This window comes from Lagopus leucura, unplaced genomic scaffold, assembly GCF_019238085.1.
Source record: "Lagopus leucura isolate 7727_CA_CO unplaced genomic scaffold, USGS_WTPT01 Super-Scaffold_100001, whole genome shotgun sequence".
In the NCBI taxonomy this organism is placed as follows: Eukaryota; Metazoa; Chordata; class Aves; order Galliformes; family Phasianidae; genus Lagopus; species Lagopus leucura.
This window is the reverse complement of record NW_024962262.1, coordinates 49,916,504-49,938,941: the sequence shown is the minus strand read 5'-3', so window position 1 is coordinate 49,938,941 and position 22,438 is coordinate 49,916,504. Positions and strand designations below refer to the sequence as shown.

Sequence of the window (22,438 nt, the reverse complement as noted above, 5' to 3'; positions counted from 1 at the left end):
AATGTAGCATTTTCTGTCATCTTCCTAAACTCATGGATCTTACTGACTACAAAAATCTCCTTTCATTTGAGGTTATTGCCCTAAACTCAGAACAGATTCCTCTTTGTGTCTGAAGTTTCTACTTGTACTTGTAATCTCAGAGGGTCCTGGTGTACACTTGGAAATAAGCCCTCAAATAACCATCTGCAAGCATGGTTTTGCAAATTGGCATGTGCTAGCATTAATCACTATTCTGATATAAAATCACTTGTTTCAAAGGGATTTATTTTTTCTGACTTTAAATTGCTAATCATATTTCCAGTTGTGCCAGGCTAAAATTCTTTATGACACTTGTAGTACACAGAGGTGAAGCTGGAAAGGCTGTGTTGGTGTGTTGTTGGCCTCACATGCCTTAAATGTTTTTCTGCTTCGGTGGTGCTTTTCATTAGCTCTTGCAGGTGCACCAAAGTGGACCGTTGTGACAGTGGAAGACCTCACCTAGAGGGGAGGACAGACAGGTGTCAGATCTCCAGTTGTGTGTGATAAATCTTTCTTGGAAACATCATGGCTTTTACTCCCTGACTCGTCTCTTTTGTTTTCTGTTAGAGAAATGCAATTGAACGGTTTTGTGGGGAGGTGAGACGCTTGTGCCATGCAGAGAGGAGAAAAGACTTTGTCTCTGAAGCGTATCTGATCACACTGGGCAAATTTATCAACATGTTTGCAGTACTGGATGAGCTGAAAAATATGAAGTGCAGTGTGAAAAATGACCATTCAGCCTACAAGAGGTAAGCTGTTCAGGATGGGATCAGGATTTATGCTGTGGGGAGACAGAGCTCCCACAAGATGGCAGCAGTAGCTCCTTTTTGGACAGCTTTTTCTGCAGTTACTGCAGCTAAACTGTTGACTGAATTGACTTTCTTTATGCTGCTCTTCCAGCAACTAAAGATTCTTCTGTCTTTCAAGGCAAAACAGGCAAATACTTCTATCTTGGTGTTCACTACATCTATTGGATACGCATTGCTCAGTACTGCTTTTCAAGTTTCAGAGAAAGCTGACTTTTTGTTCTATTCCAGTTTTTGGCATCCAGTTTTGATGCTTGTAAATCAAAGTTGTTCTTATGATATTTCAGCATTGCTCTTAAGAGGTTGTCAATAAGAGGGTAGGTTTGGCTAATATGTTCTTGTGAAGCTGTGGCATGAAGGCACTGGCCTTATGTGTCAAATTCTTTCTGCTTTATTCATGAGATGGGAGGTAGCAATGCTAAGGTCAACAACCTTGTAAAAGCAACAAATGGCGTTGCCATTGTACTGACAGTTTCAGGTTTGCTGATGTCTTGGAGTTCTGCTGACTACCTGGTAGATGCAGAGACAAATGTGTTTCTGTTGAGCGGGGATGAATTTGCGTACAAGCAGTGCCACTGAAAGGAAATATGGTTGTTGTTTTCTTCTTTTTGCAAAGAGCTGCTCAGTTTCTACGGAAAATGGCAGATCCTCAATCCATTCAAGAGTCCCAGAATCTTTCCATGTTCCTTGCAAACCACAACAAGATAACACAAGTAAGCTTTAGTTGTCTTTTTCCAAAATACCGAATGCTGTATGAAGCCTTTAAAAGAAAACCCTTTCACTTTGGTAGTAGCTGCTGATCCTGTGGGACTGTAACTTCTTGACTCATGTCCTTTTCTTCTTTTTTGTCAGTCGTTACAGCAGCAGTTGGAAGTGATTGTTGGCTATGAAGAACTGCTTGCAGATATTGTGAATTTGTGTGTGGACTACTATGAAAACAAAATGTATCTAACCCCCAGCGAGAAACACATGCTGTTGAAAGTGAGTTTCTTTTCAGTACAAACTTAAAAAAAGGTTGAAGCAGAACAAAGATGTTTGCATTCTTGTTGGATTTTTGTTTCCTTTTGCCAGAACCACATGAACCACGTAACTCAAATGTTGCCCTTTGTTTTTATTCTTCAGTGTCTTTGTCTTTCTTTTTTTTTTTTCTTTTATTTTAAACACTAAATCTGTTAAGAAAACTTCTAATCCATTTTTGTTTTTCATAAATTGAAGTTAGTCTAACTGAACTGCAGCCTTGTTAGGAAACGAATGCTGTGTTTCCTAACAAGGCTGCATATTTCCTTTAAATATGAAACTTTCTTTAAAAGAAATGAAGGATTATACTAACGTCTCTGTGAAGTATAGCAACAACAGAAAGGAACTAGGAAATTTTAGTTCTAGATAGGTGGGAAATTTGTGCAAAAGGCTTCTGAAGCTGATGCTATGTATCATAAGTAACAAGTAACTTAAAAATTAGGGTTAGTAAGCAGAAAAAATGAGCGATAAGTATGAGGTATAAGTACGTCTAATAAAAGAGTGCCAGGTAATGTGAAGTTGGTTGATATTATCTACTGTGTGTCTTGCAGTGAATGAAAAGGTATGGAGTAAACGCTGAATGTTTGTCTCATAACAAATATTTTCAGCATGTTTATACCCCTGAACTCCTTTTGCAGAGAGGTTTGGTTTTTTTCTTTTGCCAGGTTATGGGCTTTGGATTGTACCTGATGGATGGAAGTGTCAGTAACATCTACAAGCTGGATGCAAAAAAGAGGATAAATTTAGCCAAGATTGACAAATTCTTCAAGGTTGGTTAAGAGAAGCATTTCCTAATGTGTAATGTAGAAGGCAATTCCCGCTGCGTTTTAAATATACATCCAGATTAATAAAATCAAATAAAACAAAGATGACTTTGAAACTGTCATTGGGTAAATAGCAGTTTCCTTTCACTAAGGTGCATATTTCATCATTTATCTAATCTGATCTATTCCCTATGTACAGCAGCTGCAGGTTGTCCCGCTCTTTGGTGATATGCAGATTGAACTTGCAAGATACATCAAGACAAGTGCTCATTATGAGGAAAACAAATCCAGGTAGGTAGGACGAGGATACAGAGAGGGGAGCATGTGGGCTGGGGAAGGTCAGACCCATGAAGTATAATTTCATAATCACCTGATAATCTGTAATAATTACATTAATAGGATTTTCACCTTGGTCTGTTTTTTGGTGTGGGTATTTCACTATTAATGTACTTCACATAGTAGATACAATGTAAAGGACAGGTTATTTAAAAATCTTTCTGTGCTGCTGAGTTATTTCTTGCTTCAGTGGCATTGTTTTTCACCTGAGTTGGAGGATGTAAAATTTATCTTACACTAATGTAATTTTTATTTTTTCCTTTAAATATGAAACTTTCTTTAAAAGAAATGAAGGATTATACTAAGCAAGGTGAGCAGTAGTGCATGTGTATATTGTACATGGAGCAGAAACTTAGCTTGTGTCCCTCTTTGTTTTGGTAGGAGTACAACACAGCAAAATGGCTGGAAAATGCAGATGTTTTATATAAATTGTTCCATGGGTTATGGTTATTGCTTTATTTTAGCAAATGTTCCTGTGCTCCTCTGAGACCTTCCCTCCGTGCAGTTATGTGAATTTAGAATGTAGTGCTTTGCATTTTAATTCCTGCAGAAAAAAAAATGTAACTTGCATGTAATTGCTAAGAGAAAATCAATAGTAGCGAACCTGCTGTGCTACTAAAAGTATGAGGCTGTTTAACACAATATTTGGTAGCATGTATTTTGTGTCTCTCTTGATAACATGTTAATAGTATTTAATAATAACTATTTTTTATATTTGGAGCATACTGTAAGCTCTTCTTAGTTAAACATGAATGAAGAAAAACAAGCTGAAAGCAGCTAAACATCTTATGGCCTCCTATACTTGTCCCTCTGCCCAGGCTTTCAGTCCTTTTTGGTCCTGTCCCTAAGTGTGTGCTTCTGAAGAGAGATGGCAGTTTGTATTTCACAGCAGCAGCAGAGTGAAAGAGGAGAGGAAAGGCCTCACGTGGATGAGAAGGAGGATTTAAGGAAAAAAAATGAGTCACTCATCTTTTGTTCTTTCTTTTTTAGTATCAGCTGTACTCTTTATTGCATCAACTGATTGGAGATTTTTTTGTCTTCTGCAACAGATGGACGTGCACGTCTTCCAGCAGCAGTCCCCAGTACAATATATGTGAGCAGATGATCCAAATCAGAGAAGACCATATGCGTTTCATATCAGAACTGGCTCGCTACAGCAACAGTGAGGTGTGGGAGATTAGAGCTATTTGCGCAGATTTTACATCACTGGCTAGCAGTTATTGTAGAACATCTAAAAAGTAGGCAAATCTCAGGCTGGGTAAAGGATAGAGCTCAAGGACCTGACTCAAGAAAAGCTGGCTGCAAGGCTGGTACCCATCCCCAGCATGATATTGTTTAAATTTTAAATCTTAAACTCTGATACATCATACAAACTGCAGACATCTTCTGTTTGTCTGTGTATCCCAGAAATTTTTGACATGTCTCTGTGGGAATAGGTTGTCTAACCTTTACTCCAAATGTGTGCCCATAATGCTTTGAGTGAAGCTATAATTTAAGAGATGAGTTGAAAACTAAAATCAAGTGCACATGCGTATATAATATATAATCAGTGTCTTAAGTTTGTCTGCAGTGATATTTTGGTGATACAGAGTCCTTGTGGTTTCTATCTCTTGACCAAAGTCTGTGAAATGTAATGAGATAATTCTTTAAAAGAAAAAACTTTTACTGGTCTTTTGTACCCACGTCTTGATAAGTGATGCTGTGTAATGCTTAAAAAAATATTGAGAAATGTGACTTGAAATGTTGTACACAAGGTGTTTTAATTTTTTTTGTTTGCTTGTTTAAAAACATCATAGGTGGTGACTGGTTCTGGCCGACAGGAAGCTCAAAAAACAGATGCAGAGTATCGGAAGCTCTTTGATCTTTCTCTCCAAGGCTTGCAGCTTCTCTCTCAGTGGAGTGCACATGTCATGGAAGTGGTATGTTTTCTGAAGAAGGAAAGCAGATGAAAATGAGGTTGGACAGGCTTTGCTTTAAGAGAACAAAAAATGCATGTTATGTACTGTTCTCTTAATTCTCTTTTTTCCTGCACTCCTTTTCTCCTGATTCAGTCTGTTCCCAGAGGAAAGCAGCACCTCAGCTCTCAAAGTCTAGGAGTAATGTTACTGCTTGAAATATCCAGTAGCATGTGCCTTCTCATACACTACATTTAACTTTTTACATTTACTGGATAGGTGTTCACCTGTGACCCTTGATCAGTTGCTTTTTATGTTGCTCTTGGCACATGTTTCGTAGACTGACTTCATTTATTTTTCCATATATGTCATGTATTACCTACATGCAGTCACATAGGAAGTCAGTGTGTTCAGTTGGCTATGGTTAGATGCTGTCACTTAGTAAACTGAAGTGTGGGACATCTTAACTGTACACACAGAAAAGATGGAAGGGCTTCCATTAGCCAATGGGAGAAGAATAAGGAAGACTTTTAGTTGATAAATGTAGATAATATAAAATTTGAGAAGAGATGAGGGAGAGGAAATAACCTGCAAAGTGGTTTGTATTTTAATAACTTACTTTAAAAACAGATGCTAGTTAGAAAAGTAGCCATTTATATATTTTTTTTCAATCAGAAACTGTTTAATGCAGAAACTGAAGAGGAGACTGTGGGAATGCTTCATATATTCCAGACTCTTACTTAGATAAAGGCTGTGCGTCTTACCTACGGCAAAGCACAACTTAGAAGGGGTTGAAACAGGTGATATATTGTATGAGAGAAGACAGATTTGATCCTTTGATCTATTTGTTATACCTCTGTAGAAATCTCTCATTTTTACCTCCGTCTTTATACTCCCAGTTCCAGAACAAACCACAGCAGTTGTTTAGTTGGGGCTTACTTTTGTAGGCTTTTTGGTTGTTTTTTTTTGTTTGTTTGTTTGTTTTACCTCTTACCACTGCCAATTTTAGGTCCATGCTTTTCTTTGTCTGATTTGTATGGATTCCCTCAAGTGCTTGTCACATAAGTTCTTCTGCCCTCCCACTGAGATTTTCTCCTGGCATGGAGTATCTCACTTATTGATCCGTTTTCTGAGCACACTCAGTATCCATCAACCTTGTTAATAACTCAGTATCCATAACCTTGTTACATACATCATGTGCTGTTTCAGAATTTATGTAGGTTTTGAGAATAGTACCAGATATTTTTCAGATGTTCTTGAAAACATCAGAGTATTTTATAAGCATATTATTTGTGCTCAGGTATGTTTTGTTTATCAGGCCTTTTTTGTTTCCATCTTTCTTCTCCCTCTTCCATTTTGTGAACTGCAGTACTCATGGAAGCTGGTACACCCAACTGACAAATACTCTAATAAAGATTGTCCTGACAATGCAGAAGAGTATGAAAGAGCAACAAGATACAATTATACTAGTGAGGAGAAGTTTGCTTTGGTTGAGGTAAGAAATTTTCCTTTTTCTTTTTAGATGGATTTCCCAAAGATTAATTCCATACAAAAGAGAACATTCTCTGAAAGCATTTTCTATGCCCATGTTGACTCTGAAAGTGCATGTTTTCCTACATTCAAAGCACAGAAGGGGTACAGGAAAACTAGCCTCTTCAGACTGCCTTTCTCCTCTACCTTTTTGAACTTGTTAATTCCTCTTCATTCATTTTCTATATTGAAAAAAAATGACTTTTTGAACAAGTATACAAACAAAATTTAAAAAAAACAACTGTGTTTTTTTTTTCCAGGTGATTGCCATGATCAAAGGTCTTCAGGTGCTGATGGGAAGGATGGAAAGTGTTTTCAATCATGCCATTCGCCATACCATTTATGCAGCTCTTCAGGACTTTGCCCAGGTCACGCTTAGAGAGCCATTAAGACAAGCGATTAAAAAAAAGAAAAATGTCATTCAGAGGTAATGTTCTTCTTCTCATCTCTCCCTGTACTTTTTTTCTCCAACTCTTATTAAAATTGCACAGTTGATAAATTTTGCCTCTTGAATCCACACTCCCTTTGTAGTCTGTATGGTATTCCGAGTTAGCTTGCCTGACTGTATGTTGGGAGTCAGAGTGGATGACTGCCAGTATGGCTAAGGTAGGAGTCCAGGTTGTCTTGAGCTTCTTTGCACTACCTCAGGATTTCTTCTAACAGGATTGCCTGTAGTTTATTTCTATCCTAAGGAAAGATAAGTACTGTAATATTTAAAGAAAGACCAGTATTTTTATTTTGAATAAAATTGTTGCTGTCCACCTTCCTTATGATTCAGGTGTTTCCTTGTGTCTGATATTTACATCCCATAGTCTTTTCTCTGCCCTCTTGGCATCTTGCCTTATTTCTTCACTTCTTCTGCTTCTACCTTATTAGCCTTCCACTTCTTTTCCAAATGCTCTGTCCCACACTGATTGCTATGACTTTTCACTGTATTTTTGTGTCCCTAGTTGTTTGATTTTAAGCTTAACTTCTTTATCAGTTGTTTACTCTCAATTTAGTTAAAGTGTAACGTTTGTATAAAATCCAGCTGAATTTAGGAGTTCTGCAGGAAACAGGAAGTATCTTTTTCAATTCCAGCTCAAATTGTCTTGTTTTAGTGTGGTTTTATTTGATTAACTGGCCAGCATTTCATGGTGCACGAGTACAAAATGGCTTGATGCACTCACTAAGGATCACAAAGGCAAATTTCTGACAATTGGGTTTTGAACCAGTTTCATAGGTCGACTTTGGGACAAAGGAGGAGTGCTCTGGACTACTCTTTTTGAGGGAACAGTGTAGAATTATTATCACGTGGATCTGGCCGTCTTGAAGTTGTTGGCAAAGTTGTTTTTTCCTCTGAGTTCCTCTGAACTCCAGAGCATCGTTGCAGAGTTTCTGCGCACTTGGATGCGTGCAAGTCTGAAGCGGTGTGAATTCTGTTTAGTGTTTTGCAGGCCATCAGAAAGACAGTCTGTGACTGGGAAGCAGGTCATGAACCGTTCAATGACCCAGCTCTAAGAGGAGAAAAAGACCCCAAAAGTGGCTTTGATATCAAAGTCCCAAGGCGTGCGGTGGGTCCCTCCAGTACTCAGGTATGTTCCCATCTAATGGTTGTGGTACTTGTCAGTGATGATAGCACATCACATTTTCTCTCTGGCTAAACTACTTTAAAGTGCAGTTTTCTTTTGGAATGTTCAAAATCTACTTTGATTAGTTTTATATTTACAAAATGACGTATACTTAACCAAATCATCTGTCTGGGTTGCTGTCACTTTCTATTCAGATGCGTGGTTTTCCAAGTGTTCCATCTCTGCAATTTGACTCACTGCAAAGAAATATTTTCTCCTTGAGCTCCTAATATTTTAATGCGATATTTTGGAATGATTTGATTATTTCTTAACTGTTTCCATTTTAGATTCTCCCTCATGTGGCTGGTTCTTTTAGTTAAATCTCATAAATTACATTGTTTTAAATTATAGTTTTAAATTATAGTTTTAAATTATATTTAGAATTTAAATATAAAGCAAGGGAGAGTATTTGAATCTTGACAAGATCCCTCATCTTGTTCAGCAGTGAATAAAGAAACTGCTCCCTAAAATCTGTATATCATTATGCTACTATTAATAGTATTTCAAGTGCATTTTCTGTGGCATCAAAAATGTCATCAAAATCCCATACCTAGATGCTGGTTTTGTTTTCTCTGTGTAATTTCCTGTTCTATTTTATTTGTAAATTTGTTTTGGAGAGTGTATGGCCTGAGTATTCATAGTCCAACTGAGAAAATGAGGTACCAAGCACTTTGGGTGAAAAACTGAAGGCCACTGTGGTTTGTAAATCAAATATTCTTATATACATCAGTGGGGAAGAGAACCCATGTGGATAACACTCTTGGGTAGTAAAAGACTGCCTAAGTTTTACTAGGATGATTCTAATGAAGATTTTGTTTTGATTTCTAATTTTCTGAGGGAAATACAATCAACTTAAAAAAAAATATATATATATATATATTCATCAGTGTGTTTCTCTACACTTGGTGTGTCTGAGAGCTTTGTTTCAGTGGCAGCTACAGGCTTGTTAGAGCACACGGTTCTGTTGTCATTTCTGCTCTTGGGGTGGCACACTTGTTTGTCTCTGCTGAGGGGAGGAGATCAAAGCTATCCGCTCTAGGTACTTCTATCTCAATCTCCTGCAGTTCTAAAATGGCTATTTACAAATTGGATATGCTTGGAAATCTCTGTGAAATACTCTGAGAAGCCAACAGCTGTGGGCCTGGCTCCACATCTGCTGAGGTGAATGGTGATTTTTCCATTCTCCTCAGGGAGCACTGGATGGCAACAATTATTCTGAAGGAAGAAACCTTTCTGCTTTAGAAGTGTATTAGTTTCCTTTGCATGCTTACCGTGCTGCTTTTCATTTTTAACAAACTAACACAATTTCTCTGCTTCTGTTTCCCCTTCCTTATTTACCCGTGTGTTTTTATTAACGGATTCTCTCTCCCCTGCCTGCCCCTGTCTGTTGGTTTTTAGCTCTACATGGTTCGCACTATGACAGAGTCCTTAAACTCTGCTGAGCTGTTGAAGCAGCTCAAGGCTCTGGGACTGGAAAAGCTATTGCAAATGACACACAAGTTTCTGAGGCAGTCCTACATCTATCCGCCTCTGTTAAACTTTGGTGGTAAGACGTTACTTATTACTTCTACTCTTGTGGTGATGTGAACTGTTCCACTGCAAATGGTCTGCTGCTCAGAGTCAGTGGAGGTCCCTTGGTGTGGGTAGGCATTGTGCTGCTGGGTAGGTTAGCGCTGCATCCGTTCCTCTTGCCTGAAGGCTTTTTGCCCACACAGTGCCAGTTTTCAATTTGAAGTGGAGCAGTCGCTTACTGATAGTCATTCTCAGTGTTGCTCAACTAATGTGCCGTGTGTATTTTCCTTTTTTCCCCCCTTCCACCACAATTGTTTCCTTTAATGATACAGCTTTACATGGTGAGAACTATGTTAGAGTCCCTCATTGCTGACAAAAGTGGTTCCAAGAAAACCTTGAGAAGTAGCCTTGAGGGACCCACCATATTGGACATAGAAAAATTCCATCGCGAGTCTTTCTTCTACACTCATTTGATAAATTTCAGTGGTAAGATATGGAGATGATCAGTGTCCAGCTTAGCATGTCCTAACACCTCTAACACAACCTGGGAAATGTTTCCGATTGCCTCAGCCAACTTACTGTTGTTTTATTGATCAAAAAACCTTGGTCTGTCCAAATGTTTTCTGAGATGTGTTATTCATTATTGTGGTAGGTTTATTTTGACTCGTAACACATTCATTTATAATGGGTCAAATTTCATATTGTTGCCTCATTTTTTTTTTTTAAATGTATTCATGCAAACAAGGGACAGATAATTCTTTGTGCATTGAAATTTTTAAAAGAAAGTTGTTTTTGTGTTTTGGGTTTTTTTTCTCTTTTTTTTTTCTCTTTTTTTTTTTTTTTTTTCCCAAGTACAGAGGAAATGGATTCTCTGTTGTGGTAAATTTGATGTCATTTCACCACTTTTACTATTCAGTTAATTGTAATCGGAAACATGCTGTCCTAAAGAATTCACCTACTGACATTGAATGTATTTAGTCTTTGTCATCACCATGCTGTGTTGTCTTTCATTTTTGCTTTGTTACTGGACTCCTTTACCCTCAAAGAAGGGGGAGCCTGTTAATTTCTGTTACAATGTTGCTGGTGAGCAGCACGTTCAGTTTTGGAGATTTTAATGTAAAAAATTTATTTTTTGTTTTGGCTCTGAAGCCTTACACAAATGAAGGCTTGTGCTGAGTGTTTACTGGAGAGGTGGGAAAACGTACATCTGTGTCCCTGACAGTGGCCTTAGAAACTTTTTGTTTTAATCCCTTCTTCATGTGTCTGTGTGTCACTTACGACCTGTCTGATGAACAGAGATGTGTGGAGTGATTCAGTCCTCCATAAGGATGGATAGTACTAACGGTCCCAGTACTGTGTTGTCTCCTTCACCAGCTACTTCCCAAGTTCAGCGCACTGTCGAGGAGCAGACCCTAAATGAAAAATTAAATTAGAAGCCCCCCATAATGGTGTGCAGAATTTTTCCATTTAACTGGTAGTCTGGTCCACTCCCACAGTATTTTTTGTAATAAGGCACCTCTTTGGGGGCCAACATGGAGTTCAGAACTATTTCAGAAAGTCATGGGCTCTGCATTTTGAATTGAGTTTACACATTTGGCTTGTGTATGACTCAACGCCTGCTTTTATTTGTTTCACCTTGCATCATCAGAATCACAGTTGTATTCTCCTTGATGTACTTCTGTAAGAAGTGTAATTCTGCCTTATTTATCCCGAAAGAAACCCTGCAGCAGTGCTGTGATCTGTCCCAGCTGTGGTTCAGGGAATTCTTCTTAGAGCTGACCATGGGAAGAAGAATCCAGTTTCCCATTGAGATGTCAATGCCTTGGATTCTGACAGACCATATTTTGGAGACCAAAGAGGCGTCAATGATGGAGTAAGACCTACTCGTGCTCTTCCACTGAATGATTATTCTTAATGATTGCCACTCTTTATTATAATGTTACTGCTTTAATTGATTTTAACAAGCAGTCACTGAGAAGGTATTCTAAACCGTCATACAGTTTTCCTCTTTGCTTACTTCCACAACTCACAGTGTTTGTTTTTTTTTTTCCAAAGTGAATAAAATATTAAGTATTTAATATAAATGTAATTGCAGTGGCTAAATGTGTTGTTCCCTGGATGAGTTCTCCTTCTATGCTTATTTTGCAGTAGATCTTATTAATAACTCAATATAATCAACATAATTGATTACCTACTCAATATAATCTAGGGTACTAAGAGCAGGCATGGTTTCACTTGATGAAAAACTGTATCTGCAAAGCAAGTTTCAGACTGCAAACGTATCTGTAAAAATTATTAAATTAACAAAAGACTTTCTTAAATGAGCAAGTATGAATCTGTATATAAACTCCAAGAACAAAAAATCTTGGTTACATGACACACATGTAGGTCATAGTATTCACAAGCTTTAAGTATGTTGACTTAACCATTTTGAAGAGCCGCATCTCTAGAGATATGTAACATTTTTGTTTGTTTGTTTGTTTTCATTCAGGTATGTTCTGTATTCTTTGGACCTTTATAATGACAGTGCTCATTATGCGCTTACTAAATTTAAGAAGCAGTTCCTCTATGATGAGATTGAGGCAGAGGTAAAGCAACCTTACCTACAGGAGCAAAGTAGTCTGTATGTTAATGTGGAATTATAGAATCCTAGAATTGCTCAGGTTGGAAAAGACCTTAAAGATCATCAAGTCCAACCACAACCTCACCATACTACCCTGACTCCAACAACCCTCCGCTAAATCATGTCCCTGAGCACCACACCCAAATGGTTTTTAAACACATTCAGGGATGGTGACTCAATCACCTCCCTGGGGAGCCTATTCCAGTGTTTTAACAACCCCTCCTGTAAAGAAGTTTTTCCTGATATCCAACCTAAACCTCCCCTGGTGCAATTTGAGGCCATTTCCCCTTGTCCTGTCACCAGTGGGAAGAGACCAACCCCACTCTTGCTGTAATCACCTTTCAGATACTGGAAGAGAGCAATAAGGTCTCCCCTTAGCCTCCTCTAAGTAGGCTGAGTTTAAGGATGAGACCTATTGCAAAAGATTCATAACAGATGGCGATGAGGAACAAGTTGCAAAGACAGCATATAGATGATTGATTTGCTGATGCATTGCAAGGACATGTGTAGATCTTTACAAAACCCTTCACATTAATGATGAAGGCTGAATGTCATCTTCTCTTGTGCAAGGATCTTCAGAAATGTTAACTCTTCTAGTTGTATTTACTGAGTGGTGGAAAGTCTTGGAGAAGTTCCTGAGTTGCCATAAATACACTTTTTTTCCTCTCTCCTAAGGTAAACCTGTGTTTTGACCAATTTGTCTACAAGCTGGCAGACCAAATATTTGCATACTACAAGGCAATGGCTGGCAGGTAGATATTTCAGTAGCAAGAACTTTTATTCGTGCTTGGGTTTGCTGTTTGCTATACTTTTCTCTTCGCTTTCTTTTCTTGATAGCCTGCTTTTGGATAAACGTTTGCGTTCAGAATGTAAGAATCAGGGAGCAACCATTCAGTTGCTGCAGTCCAACCGCTATGAGACGCTGCTGAAGCAAAGACACGTCCAGGTGAGTGAACTCATGTTCTTGTATTTGCATTGCTCGGCATTTTTCCAGTGGTGTTGATTTCCGTAGATACGCAAAACTATTTCTGTGCTTTCTGTTCTGCTTTGTAAGTGGCAGAAGTGACATTTGAGATAAGGTTTTTTTGTCTGTAGGAGGAATAAACTAACTAAAATCTTAAAGGATCCCACTTTAGTTGCAAGTATGTGTTGAAGTTAAGCAAATGCAAGCCAAATAGGAGAAATGTGTGTAGTAATGTTGTCTTCCTAATAACATCTTTCAACATTTTTTTTTTAATGTGTTGTTGGCACAATGTAATGAAGCCATTAAGTGATGATACATATATACCTAGATAAGAATACTGCATGTGGTATTACTTCTTTTTATGAGAAATTAGATATAAAATGTAACACCTCATTTATTCATGGATTTATAAATGTTATCCATATACTTTGTTTCTGTGTGTTTGGAATGCAAATCCACTGTTTAAAAGTCTATTAATTTGTGGAACCTTGTAGTTCGTGTACAGCTTGTCTTGTGATTTGATGTTCAGTTCAAAGCTTAATGGCAGTTTTTCCTCAGCTTCTTGGTAGGTCAATAGACCTGAACCGATTGATCACTCAGCGAATTTCAGCAGCTATGTACAGATCAATGGAGCTGGCAATTGGTCGATTTGAAAGTGAGGATTTGACTTCCATTGTGGTGAGTGTTCCACCTTTTTTTTTTTTTTTTTTTCACTTTTCTCATTAAAAGCATGTGTTCCTTTTTTAATGGTAGAAGGAAAAAAAAAGAAAAAAACAATCTCAAGTTTGGCTGGAAGCCCTCTAGGTGTTCTCTCAGTGATTAACTGCATGGTCACACCTGGAGAGAGGGGAAGAGGCTGAGCTCCACAGGAGCTCTAAGTGTAAACAGCACCTGTAGAGAAAGTGTATTCTAGGAGCTATGAGCAGGCAAGGAGAGTAAGCACTCTCATGACTTAAGTTTTTGGAAATGCCCACTTCTGTGTGTGCTTATGCATATTCTGCAGACCAAAACAAAACAACACTGCGCCTGGTAGAATCAAAAGGAGTTTGTTTAGCCCACCAGCTTGTTTTCTGTAGCATGACAAAATCAAGGTAAGCTTTTCTTGCGAAGGGATGAGATCTGGCATGTGAAAGGAGAGCATCTGTGCAATACTGAGGTGTATTTTTGAGTTAGTTTCCTGATGAAAATGTTTGTGGGCAATTTTTATTGCCAAACTGCATGAATTTGACAAGTTAATGTTCAGTCAGAAATGCCAGCTGTAAGCTATATTCTGTTCTGCTGGAATGAAAGTTTACTGTCAGTCTTGTTGTAATATGTTTGTTTTTTCACCTGTGAGATTTTGACGTGCATTAACTCGCCCAATTTCATGTCATCCTTTACTGGGGGTAAATAGAATTCTGAGGCCCTGAAATGGGTAGGAGTCAGGTTTTTCATGACATTTCAGAGCATGGTGTTCTAACATTTGAATTACTTAAATGTAGTTTTGTTACTGGCTAAGTGAACAGAAGCCACTGATGATTCTTAGGTCATAGGCTCTTACTCTTCTTTGAGGTAGAGATTGACAGGGCTAAGTTGCCATCCATTCCCCTGTTGCCATCTTCCCTTTTTTTTCTTTGGTTTTACACAGAATCACTTCTGCTGAAAACTGCTTAGTTTCCTCTATGAGAAACTGGTACTAATAGCTTAACTTGTAAATAACTTCTGCTGTTTTTGAAGCTAAATAAATGAAGGCAATTAAAAGATCAATCTATCTCTGCTCTCAGATTGGACTCAGTGCTGTTGCAATGATCATAGTGGTTCTTTTTGTCTTCTTAAGTTAACTGTCACTCACAAGTTTGAAAATCCTTTGGAAAATGGAGCAGATGAATCAGATAGCACTGTATGGGAATATATCTACATAGTCAAATGAAGACCAGTCTCCCCTGGATATTCTTTCATATGTCATTGCACAACTATAAGCAATGCTCGTTGGTGGTTTTTGGAATGAAAGGTTGTGTTCTCTGCTTTTAATTTTTTTTTCCTTTTTTTTTTTTTTTTTTCCTTGGTACATACTGGTTAGAGGCTGTGCTGTAACTTGCCTTGGAATTGCTAGATCAACTCTGGTCATTAATGAGCTCAGTGCTCTGTTCCATAAGTAACATAACATAAGTAAATAAGTTCCATAAGGAGTGTTTCAGTGTCCGGTGTCAAAGATGCATTGTTTCTATTGTAGTTTATTTAAAAGAAAGTGCCAGAAACCGTACTTGGAAATGTCTTGTCAACAGAAAAAACATTATGAAAGGCAGTGCCCATATGTATAATCCACAGCTTGTGATTCTGTAGGTACTTTCCCTCCATTTGTAAATGGCTCATCTTTTATTGCCTCTTAGTAAGCTCTTTACCTGACTAAACCACGAGAAGGATTTATGATAAATCTAGTATTATCCCTAGCAGTACTACTACATAAGTTTGGTCACCAGTTGCTCTGCCCAGCAGAAATAACTTTGCAGATGCTTGTAATGTAGGAAATGCAGAAGCTGTTTCTTGATCTGTTTCTGACTCCAGTTAAGTGTTAGAGTTCTAACTTTAGCTTAGTTGGCCCATGTCTGTGTTTGAGACACCTGCCAGCAGTGCAGACAGGTCATGCCCTCAGCATCTCAGAGGGTTTGGTGGGATGCAGACACATAGCAGTCTTGGGAACACAGATTCCTTGCAGCTTTGCCAGTGAACTAAGAGACTGGAGAGGAGTCAGCTGTCCATTTTTCACTGATAGTCTCCTATTCAATTAAGGCTATTTATGTACTTTGCTGAGGTTCTCTCCTTTGTTAAATTTACTGCTTGTTTTCTTTCCTCTTGATTTATTTTTTTTGTAGGAGCTGGATGGCTTGATAGAAATAAACAAAATGACTCACAAACTTCTGAGCAGATACATGACCTTGGACAGCTTCGATGCCATGTTCAGGGAAGCCAATCACAATGTGTCAGCCCCTTACGGACGAATCACTCTTCATGTATTTTGGGAACTCAATTACGATTTCCTTCCAAACTACTGCTACAATGGATCCACTAACAGGTTGGCATGGTGTAGCCTTTTGTTGGCAGCAGTTCTCTTGCTCTCCTGCAACTTCTCTCACAGCAAATGCTAACAAATTCCATCACCATTCATTTAGTGTATTTTTCGCTGCTGGTGCTTTTCTTGAAATGAGGTAAAATGAGTCATTTTACTAAGTACTGTCAGATGTATGAAAGACTGTTATTAGTCCACAGTAGAAATAGAATTTGGTTGCTGGGGTTACATTTTATGACATTTTATGACTTAGCTATGATATGCTGAAAATAAAGTGTGTCCAAAAATACTGCTACATACATGTCAGAAAGACATTTGGTAAACAGGATCCTCAACTGTGCGATGACGAAAGTAAAATTATATTCCTTGTTTCCGCGTTGATAAGAAGAAAAAGGGAAGAGTTCAGTGCTTGCTCACTATGGTTTTATCTGCCTTGCTGCTGTCTGCCATGTTTCTGGAACTTGTGGCTATTTCGTGGCCGATGGTTGTGTCTTACTAAGCCTTTGTTAGCCAGCGAAGTCTTACCTTGAAGCATGTGTCTTTTTGAGCAGAGAAAACTCATTCTCTGACCTGACCTGACCTGATCCTCTGGTCATTCAGAGAAGCTGTAAATTGTATTTCTTCTCATTTCTTTTTCTCAGGTGGTTAGTGCTGCTTTTAAAAGATCTTCTCTGCTGGTGAGCTTTTCTTGTTTTGCTTAGCTTATGGCAGCAGAACGGTGTGTATCTGTAGTGTTAGAGCTTTGTTCCAGGTGTACTTCCTTCCTGCTGTTGCAGCCTTGAAGGAGAGTGAGTAATGGAAATAGGAAGCAAATGATAGGATTCAAAGTTTGAATGAGTGGAAGGCACAGCACTTGGGCTTCCTGATTTTGTGTTTGCTTTTGGCTTTTAAGCAAAACCTGATTAAAGCATTGTGAAGAGTCAGTAAAGCAATACTGATATTGAACTATGGCAGGAAGAGAAGCCTGTTCTCATCTTTTGCTCTCCTTGGAATGCTTCCTCTGTCTGACATGTTTTTTTTGATGGTTTTGTTGTGGTTTAGAGCCAACATTCTGTCTGGGGAAAAAAAAAGTGAATGTTGTGTTTAAGTTTTCACCAAGAAGCTTTTATTTCACGCATCTGTTTGCACAGCAGTGTTGAACTGTGCATGTTGATATGTCAGTATTGGAATGTTCAGTGTGGTGCGTTAAGAATCACATAAGCATAATATTAAAGGAAAATTTTGATGAAAGGGTGCTATTTCATGTGGCAGCTTTAATAAAATATGTTTGGTAGCTCCTAGAATTAGTTAATCTCTTTTCATTTTGGCTATAAAGACCATGGTACCGATAGGACAGCTGCTTGCCTATTTAAAAACTGCACACAAATTGAGTTAGGCTGGTCCTCAGGCTGGTTAGGTAGTTAATTCAGGATAATCAATGTATCCCGATTATTATTACATTATTGTTGTTATTAATAATATAATAATAATATTTTATTACATTATTAGTTATTAATTTTGGGCAGATCTGTTTTCATCTCAAAGTAGCTCTGGTTTCAGGCGAAAATGGGAGTGTGGTGAGAATTACAGACACACACTGTGGTGCCCATTGGTATTTTTGCTGGTAGAGGAACAGGTCATTTCCAGCATGGTCATTATTTCTGTTACTGCCTTGCATGAGCTTTAGATTGATGAGTTATCAGTGTATTTAACTGAGCACAAGTAATTGTGCACAAGTACATGGGCACCCAGCGACATGCTCTGTGTGAGCTGTCAGTTAAACTCTTGACAGGTAGTGAAGGTAGGAAGGTAGGTAGGAAGGAAGCAAGGGAAGCAATGGAACAGTGAAAGGTTGGAAGAAAGAGCAGTGAGTATGGTGGACAATAGACATGGAGGTGCTTGGGGTGAGGAGCTGGAAGCAGAGATCCTAGACAATGAAGTCCCTGTGCCCTGCCTTCTGTTAATTTGAGTGGAGCTGAGGCATGAGGATTGTTCCTTTAAAGTTAGTGTGTTAGCAGATTGATTTGTGCCCAGCATCTTTTTGTTTTGTTTTGTTTTTTTTCGAAGCTTTTTTCCTAGCAGTGCTGGAACTTGGTGATTTCAAACGTTTGTAAGAGTTGAAATGTTTGCAGAGCCTGTGGGTTTTGTTCAGACTGCCGTTATTCGTGCAGAAGTAATTGAAACATGTGGCATCTTTAATTATTTAGGATTTAGGAATATTTTCATACGTGATGATGTACTGAGATAAAACAATGAAGCTGTTATCAAAAGATAGAGGAATTTAATTTTTGCAGTTGCTGCTTTTCTGAATGTTATTGTGTTTCTGACCCTTTGCAGACTGTTCTTTATTTTTTTTCCTACTGCTTTATCCAGTCCTTTTTAAAAGCTATGTGAAGCTTTCACATTTATGAGATGCTTTGTGAGGGGTTCACAGGGAAGCTGTATGCTGTAGGAAAAGGGATCTCTCTTCAGTTTGTTCTGGAACTGTTCTGGCCAGTTCTTACTCTGAGAGTGATCATGAGCAGCCATTTCTCACTTGTCTTTTCTGTGTTGCTTGGGACTTCTTTTAAGAGCTCTCTTCATGATTGCTCCCAGTTGCCCCTGCTTTTCCAAGCCGAAGGGCTTTCTGCACCATGAAATTGTTTCATATTTTAAGCCCATGCCTGTGCTTTTTCCCTCTGTACTTGTGGAACTAGGATGACTGGGCCATCCAGAGGATTTAGTAGGCTCAGGGGCAACTTAAGGATTTTTCTTTTTTGTTCCTTTTCAAGTATTGCTGCTAGTGTTCCCTTTTCTGCCATGTTTTCTGCCTTATTTCTGAGCTGACAGTGTGTTTTGTGTTCAGGGTTAAGAAAGTGAGACAAGTGTAAGACAATCTGGATGCTTATTGGGATTAAGGGTTTCTGAATTTTCTTGAAACACTGATGCAAGCTTCCCAGGACAGCCATCAGTCCTGGTGTCCTGTCTCCTCTCAACGTATTATACAAATCCTGAATTCTGTGGGGAATCTCACATAAGCCTATAATTACCCTTTAAGTTACTGATGGATTTTAATGTGATCCTGATTTTGGAACAGAAATTCTTTATCAGTTTCTTTTGGGGCTAAGTCCAACTATTATTTTAATCACGCCAAACCCAGGACCACTGAATTTTGAAAGAACATTGATATTTCCTTTGTGATACTCAGGCATTTGCTGTTTGAAAAGATTAAGACACAGCATTTTTGTACTAATCCAAGGTCTAAAGCCTTGTTTTCTAGCTAAATATGCCCCCCATTTTGTTTGCTTTTTCTCCAGTAGCACCATCCTTAAGTGTCAGCCAGTTCTTCTCAACGTCCTTCATAACAACCCCCAACCCTGCCACACACACAATTTCTAAGCAACTGGAAATACAGCTGTAAAAAAAAAACCCTGTAAAACAGCAGACGGTGTGGATGACTTAGAAACGTTTTGTGCACTCCTGCAGCTTTTATCTTCCCAATTGGTCTGGTCTTGTTTTTGAATGGTACTTGGCACTTCATGCAGCAGCACACTGCAGCATGCTTAGATACTGCAGTGATGGGCAAGCTGCAGAAAACCCAAATTAAAGGGTTGTGTAGTGGTGACTGTGTGCAGTGTGGTCTTAAATCCTCAGAGCTCAAAGAAACCGTGGCCTAAACAGGAGCTTGTCTCAGTGGCAGAGCTGAACTGTAGTAGCCGCAGTTTTGGTCAAGCCAAAGCAATCACTTCATCCCTGTGCTGCTCCCATAGCATGCTTTGTTTTACTCAGCAGCTTGGAGAAGGGGTCAAGATTCATTAGCAATGTCATGCAAATGCTTTTAAGGTGCATTGTACCATATAATGTGCAGATAGGTATGCCTGACATTCACATTCAGGAAGAATGCACTGGATCTAGCATTCCTGAAGAGGAGTAGGGACTGTGCTTTGAGCTGGTAGGCTGGGCATTGAAAAGATCCCTATCCATTGGACAGGGAAGTCCAGAAGCACACTTCATGAGGAGAGAGGGAGGGAATGCTGTGAGTTGAAGCTCAGTAAGTTTATGAATGAGATTGCCTGATCTGGTGCCTGTGGCAGCAAGGAAGTGGGATCATTAACCGTAGTGGTCCTTTTCAGTTTTCTCTTTATATTTTTAAATAGATGATGGCAGTCTGTTGTAAAGTGCTCACTGTGAACTCCTTCCTGGGAAGTATCACAGAGACACTGACATAAAATGATTTGATCCTGAAAATACTTCAGGGCTCGTGTCATCCTTTAGCAATCACCGCTGCAAAGCTCTGTTAAGCCAGCTGGCTTTTCATCCACTTAATCTACTTTGGCTGCTTGCAACCTGTGTTGATTAAAATGGATAAATTACTGAGATCATCAACAGTGATTAAAAATGAAAAAGAACTGGTGATCCTGTAATGTGCCAAAACCTGCAGCCAGCAGCGCTGGAGGGAAGGTAAAATCTGTCTCGCTTTGTCGTGGGTTGATTGGGAGAGAGTTGATTCCTCAGTCCTTGAAAGTGGTACTTCTGTTTCTTGAAAGAGGAGCAGGAGGAAGGCAACCTGCAGGATGTCAGAAAGAGAACATACCTGCTCATTGAAAAAGATTGAAGAGTGCAAGTGATGCTGGACTTAATGTTTTCTATGTATATCTTTTAGTGTTGTGGGAAAAAATCACTTACGGCTTAGGTTGGAAGGGACCTCAAAGTCCGCTCAGTCCCACCCCGGGCTATGGCCAGGGCTGCCCCCCACCAGCTCAGGCTGCCCAGGGCCCCATCCAACCTGTCCTTCAGTACCTCCAGGGATGGGGGCACCACAGCTTCTCTGGGCAGCTGTGCCAGCACCTCACCGCCTCTGAGTGAAGAATTTCCTCCTAACATCTAATTCAAGTTAGGTTTATTTGAAGTTATAAATTCTCAGAAGAAAAATTCAGATTACTCAGAAATAAAAGTAGTACAAATAATTTTTAACAGAATGGTACAACTTGTACGTGTTTGGGCGGAACAGATTTTGTTTAGGTAGCTGTTCCTGTTTTCAGCTACAAAATTGTCATAAATAGAATACCTAGGTATTTACAAGGAGAAATGATTAATGGATCATTTATTTTGCGTTTCAATTCAATTTGGACATATTTAAAACAAAAACAAATGCAAGTACGGTATTATTTTTCAGTGTTATAAATGCTGCAAACTTCCCCTTCTGAAACCTTTTCTTAAATGCAATTTGTTTTGGACACTATCAGCTGGAACAGCTTGACTGGATGCAAACACTTGATGTGCAGTTCTTAAATGATTCATTTTCACTTTCCCTATGCCTGTGCAACTTTGTGCCATTTACCAAGAAATGCCTAACCCACAAGCACCCCCATCCTGTCCCTCATTTTGCTTCATTTAAATTTAAAGCAGAATTAAAGTTGTAGTAGGTGCTGACTAACTTCTTCCTCCACTAAAACCATACTGCTGTAAAACGTGAATTCTGTGATTACACAGCACTATCACAGGGCTGATAGCTTAGGAGAGGATTCAGACTTGCAGATTCTCAGGCTCTTGGAGCCCTCAGTTCGGACGGGATGTTTGTTCACATCTTTTGCAGCATTCCAAGTCCTTGTAGTTCTTCTCCCCTTGTGCGATGTACAGCAGTAACGCTGTTTGTTAGGCCTGGTTTCTGTTGCTATGTACATAATAGAACATCAGTCAAGTATGATGAAACATTCAAACACTAGTTTGGCCACTGAGTTTTGCATTGTGCTTAGGTATTTGGAGGCTCTGTGCTTTCCCATCCTCAGATCTGAAAGGGTACTGGCCTGGCTTTGATGTTATTCATAGACAACAGTAGTGTACAGGATAAAGTGCAGTAGACACACACCTAGTAATTAAAGGGTTAATAATTATGTCTTTGTTTTATTATTGTAGATTTGTTCGGACTGTGCTACCATTTTCTCAGGAGTTCCAGAGAGATAAGCAGCCCAATGCTCAGCCCCAGTATCTCTACGGATCAAAGGTTGGAGTTTATTCCCTTTACGTTTATGGTTTGCCAGTATTTAAGGGTATTGTTTCACATGAATGTTACCAAAAATATTCATATATTTTATGCATATGAAAGTTATACTAGAGATGGACTCAAGTGCATTCTGTGGTTGTGTTGAATTCAATGTACGCTTTGTTTTTAGGCTGTGCCACGAAGTCCACAGTATATTTTAGCAAAGTGCAAGTGATTAGTCTGATAGATAGTCTTATCTGATGGCTAAAAACAGCTCCTGCTCTCAACCACCTTGCACTGCAGCTGCTTGTAGTGGCAGAGCAGGCTCAGAGAGTAGTCAGCTGGGGAAAGGAGAATGAGAGCCCATCCTGAGTGC

General features: G+C 38.9%; 1 protein-coding gene across 2 annotated transcripts in view; it reads left to right on the top strand.

Moving 5' to 3' along the window:
• CYFIP1 (cytoplasmic FMR1 interacting protein 1) overlaps positions 1-22,438 on the top strand; it is a 68,470-nt gene that overhangs the window by 15,804 nt on the left and 30,228 nt on the right. Inside the window, exons 6-23 of one of the 2 annotated variants that reach the window (XM_042867928.1) lie at positions 586-767; positions 1,441-1,537; positions 1,677-1,805; positions 2,507-2,611; positions 2,805-2,896; positions 3,991-4,108; positions 4,738-4,860; positions 6,206-6,331; positions 6,627-6,793; positions 7,793-7,940; positions 9,821-9,974; positions 11,205-11,361; positions 11,980-12,076; positions 12,787-12,863; positions 12,949-13,057; positions 13,634-13,753; positions 15,928-16,127; positions 21,996-22,083. In XM_042867928.1, the coding sequence (XP_042723862.1) occupies positions 586-767; positions 1,441-1,537; positions 1,677-1,805; positions 2,507-2,611; positions 2,805-2,896; positions 3,991-4,108; positions 4,738-4,860; positions 6,206-6,331; positions 6,627-6,793; positions 7,793-7,940; positions 9,821-9,974; positions 11,205-11,361; positions 11,980-12,076; positions 12,787-12,863; positions 12,949-13,057; positions 13,634-13,753; positions 15,928-16,127; positions 21,996-22,083 (2,289 nt within the window). Of the gene's footprint in view, positions 1-585; positions 768-1,440; positions 1,538-1,676; positions 1,806-2,506; positions 2,612-2,804; positions 2,897-3,990; positions 4,109-4,737; positions 4,861-6,205; positions 6,332-6,626; positions 6,794-7,792; positions 7,941-9,820; positions 9,975-11,204; positions 11,362-11,979; positions 12,077-12,786; positions 12,864-12,948; positions 13,058-13,633; positions 13,754-15,927; positions 16,128-21,995; positions 22,084-22,438 lie in introns of those variants that run through there. The other variant, XM_042867927.1, reaches the window with a different exon arrangement.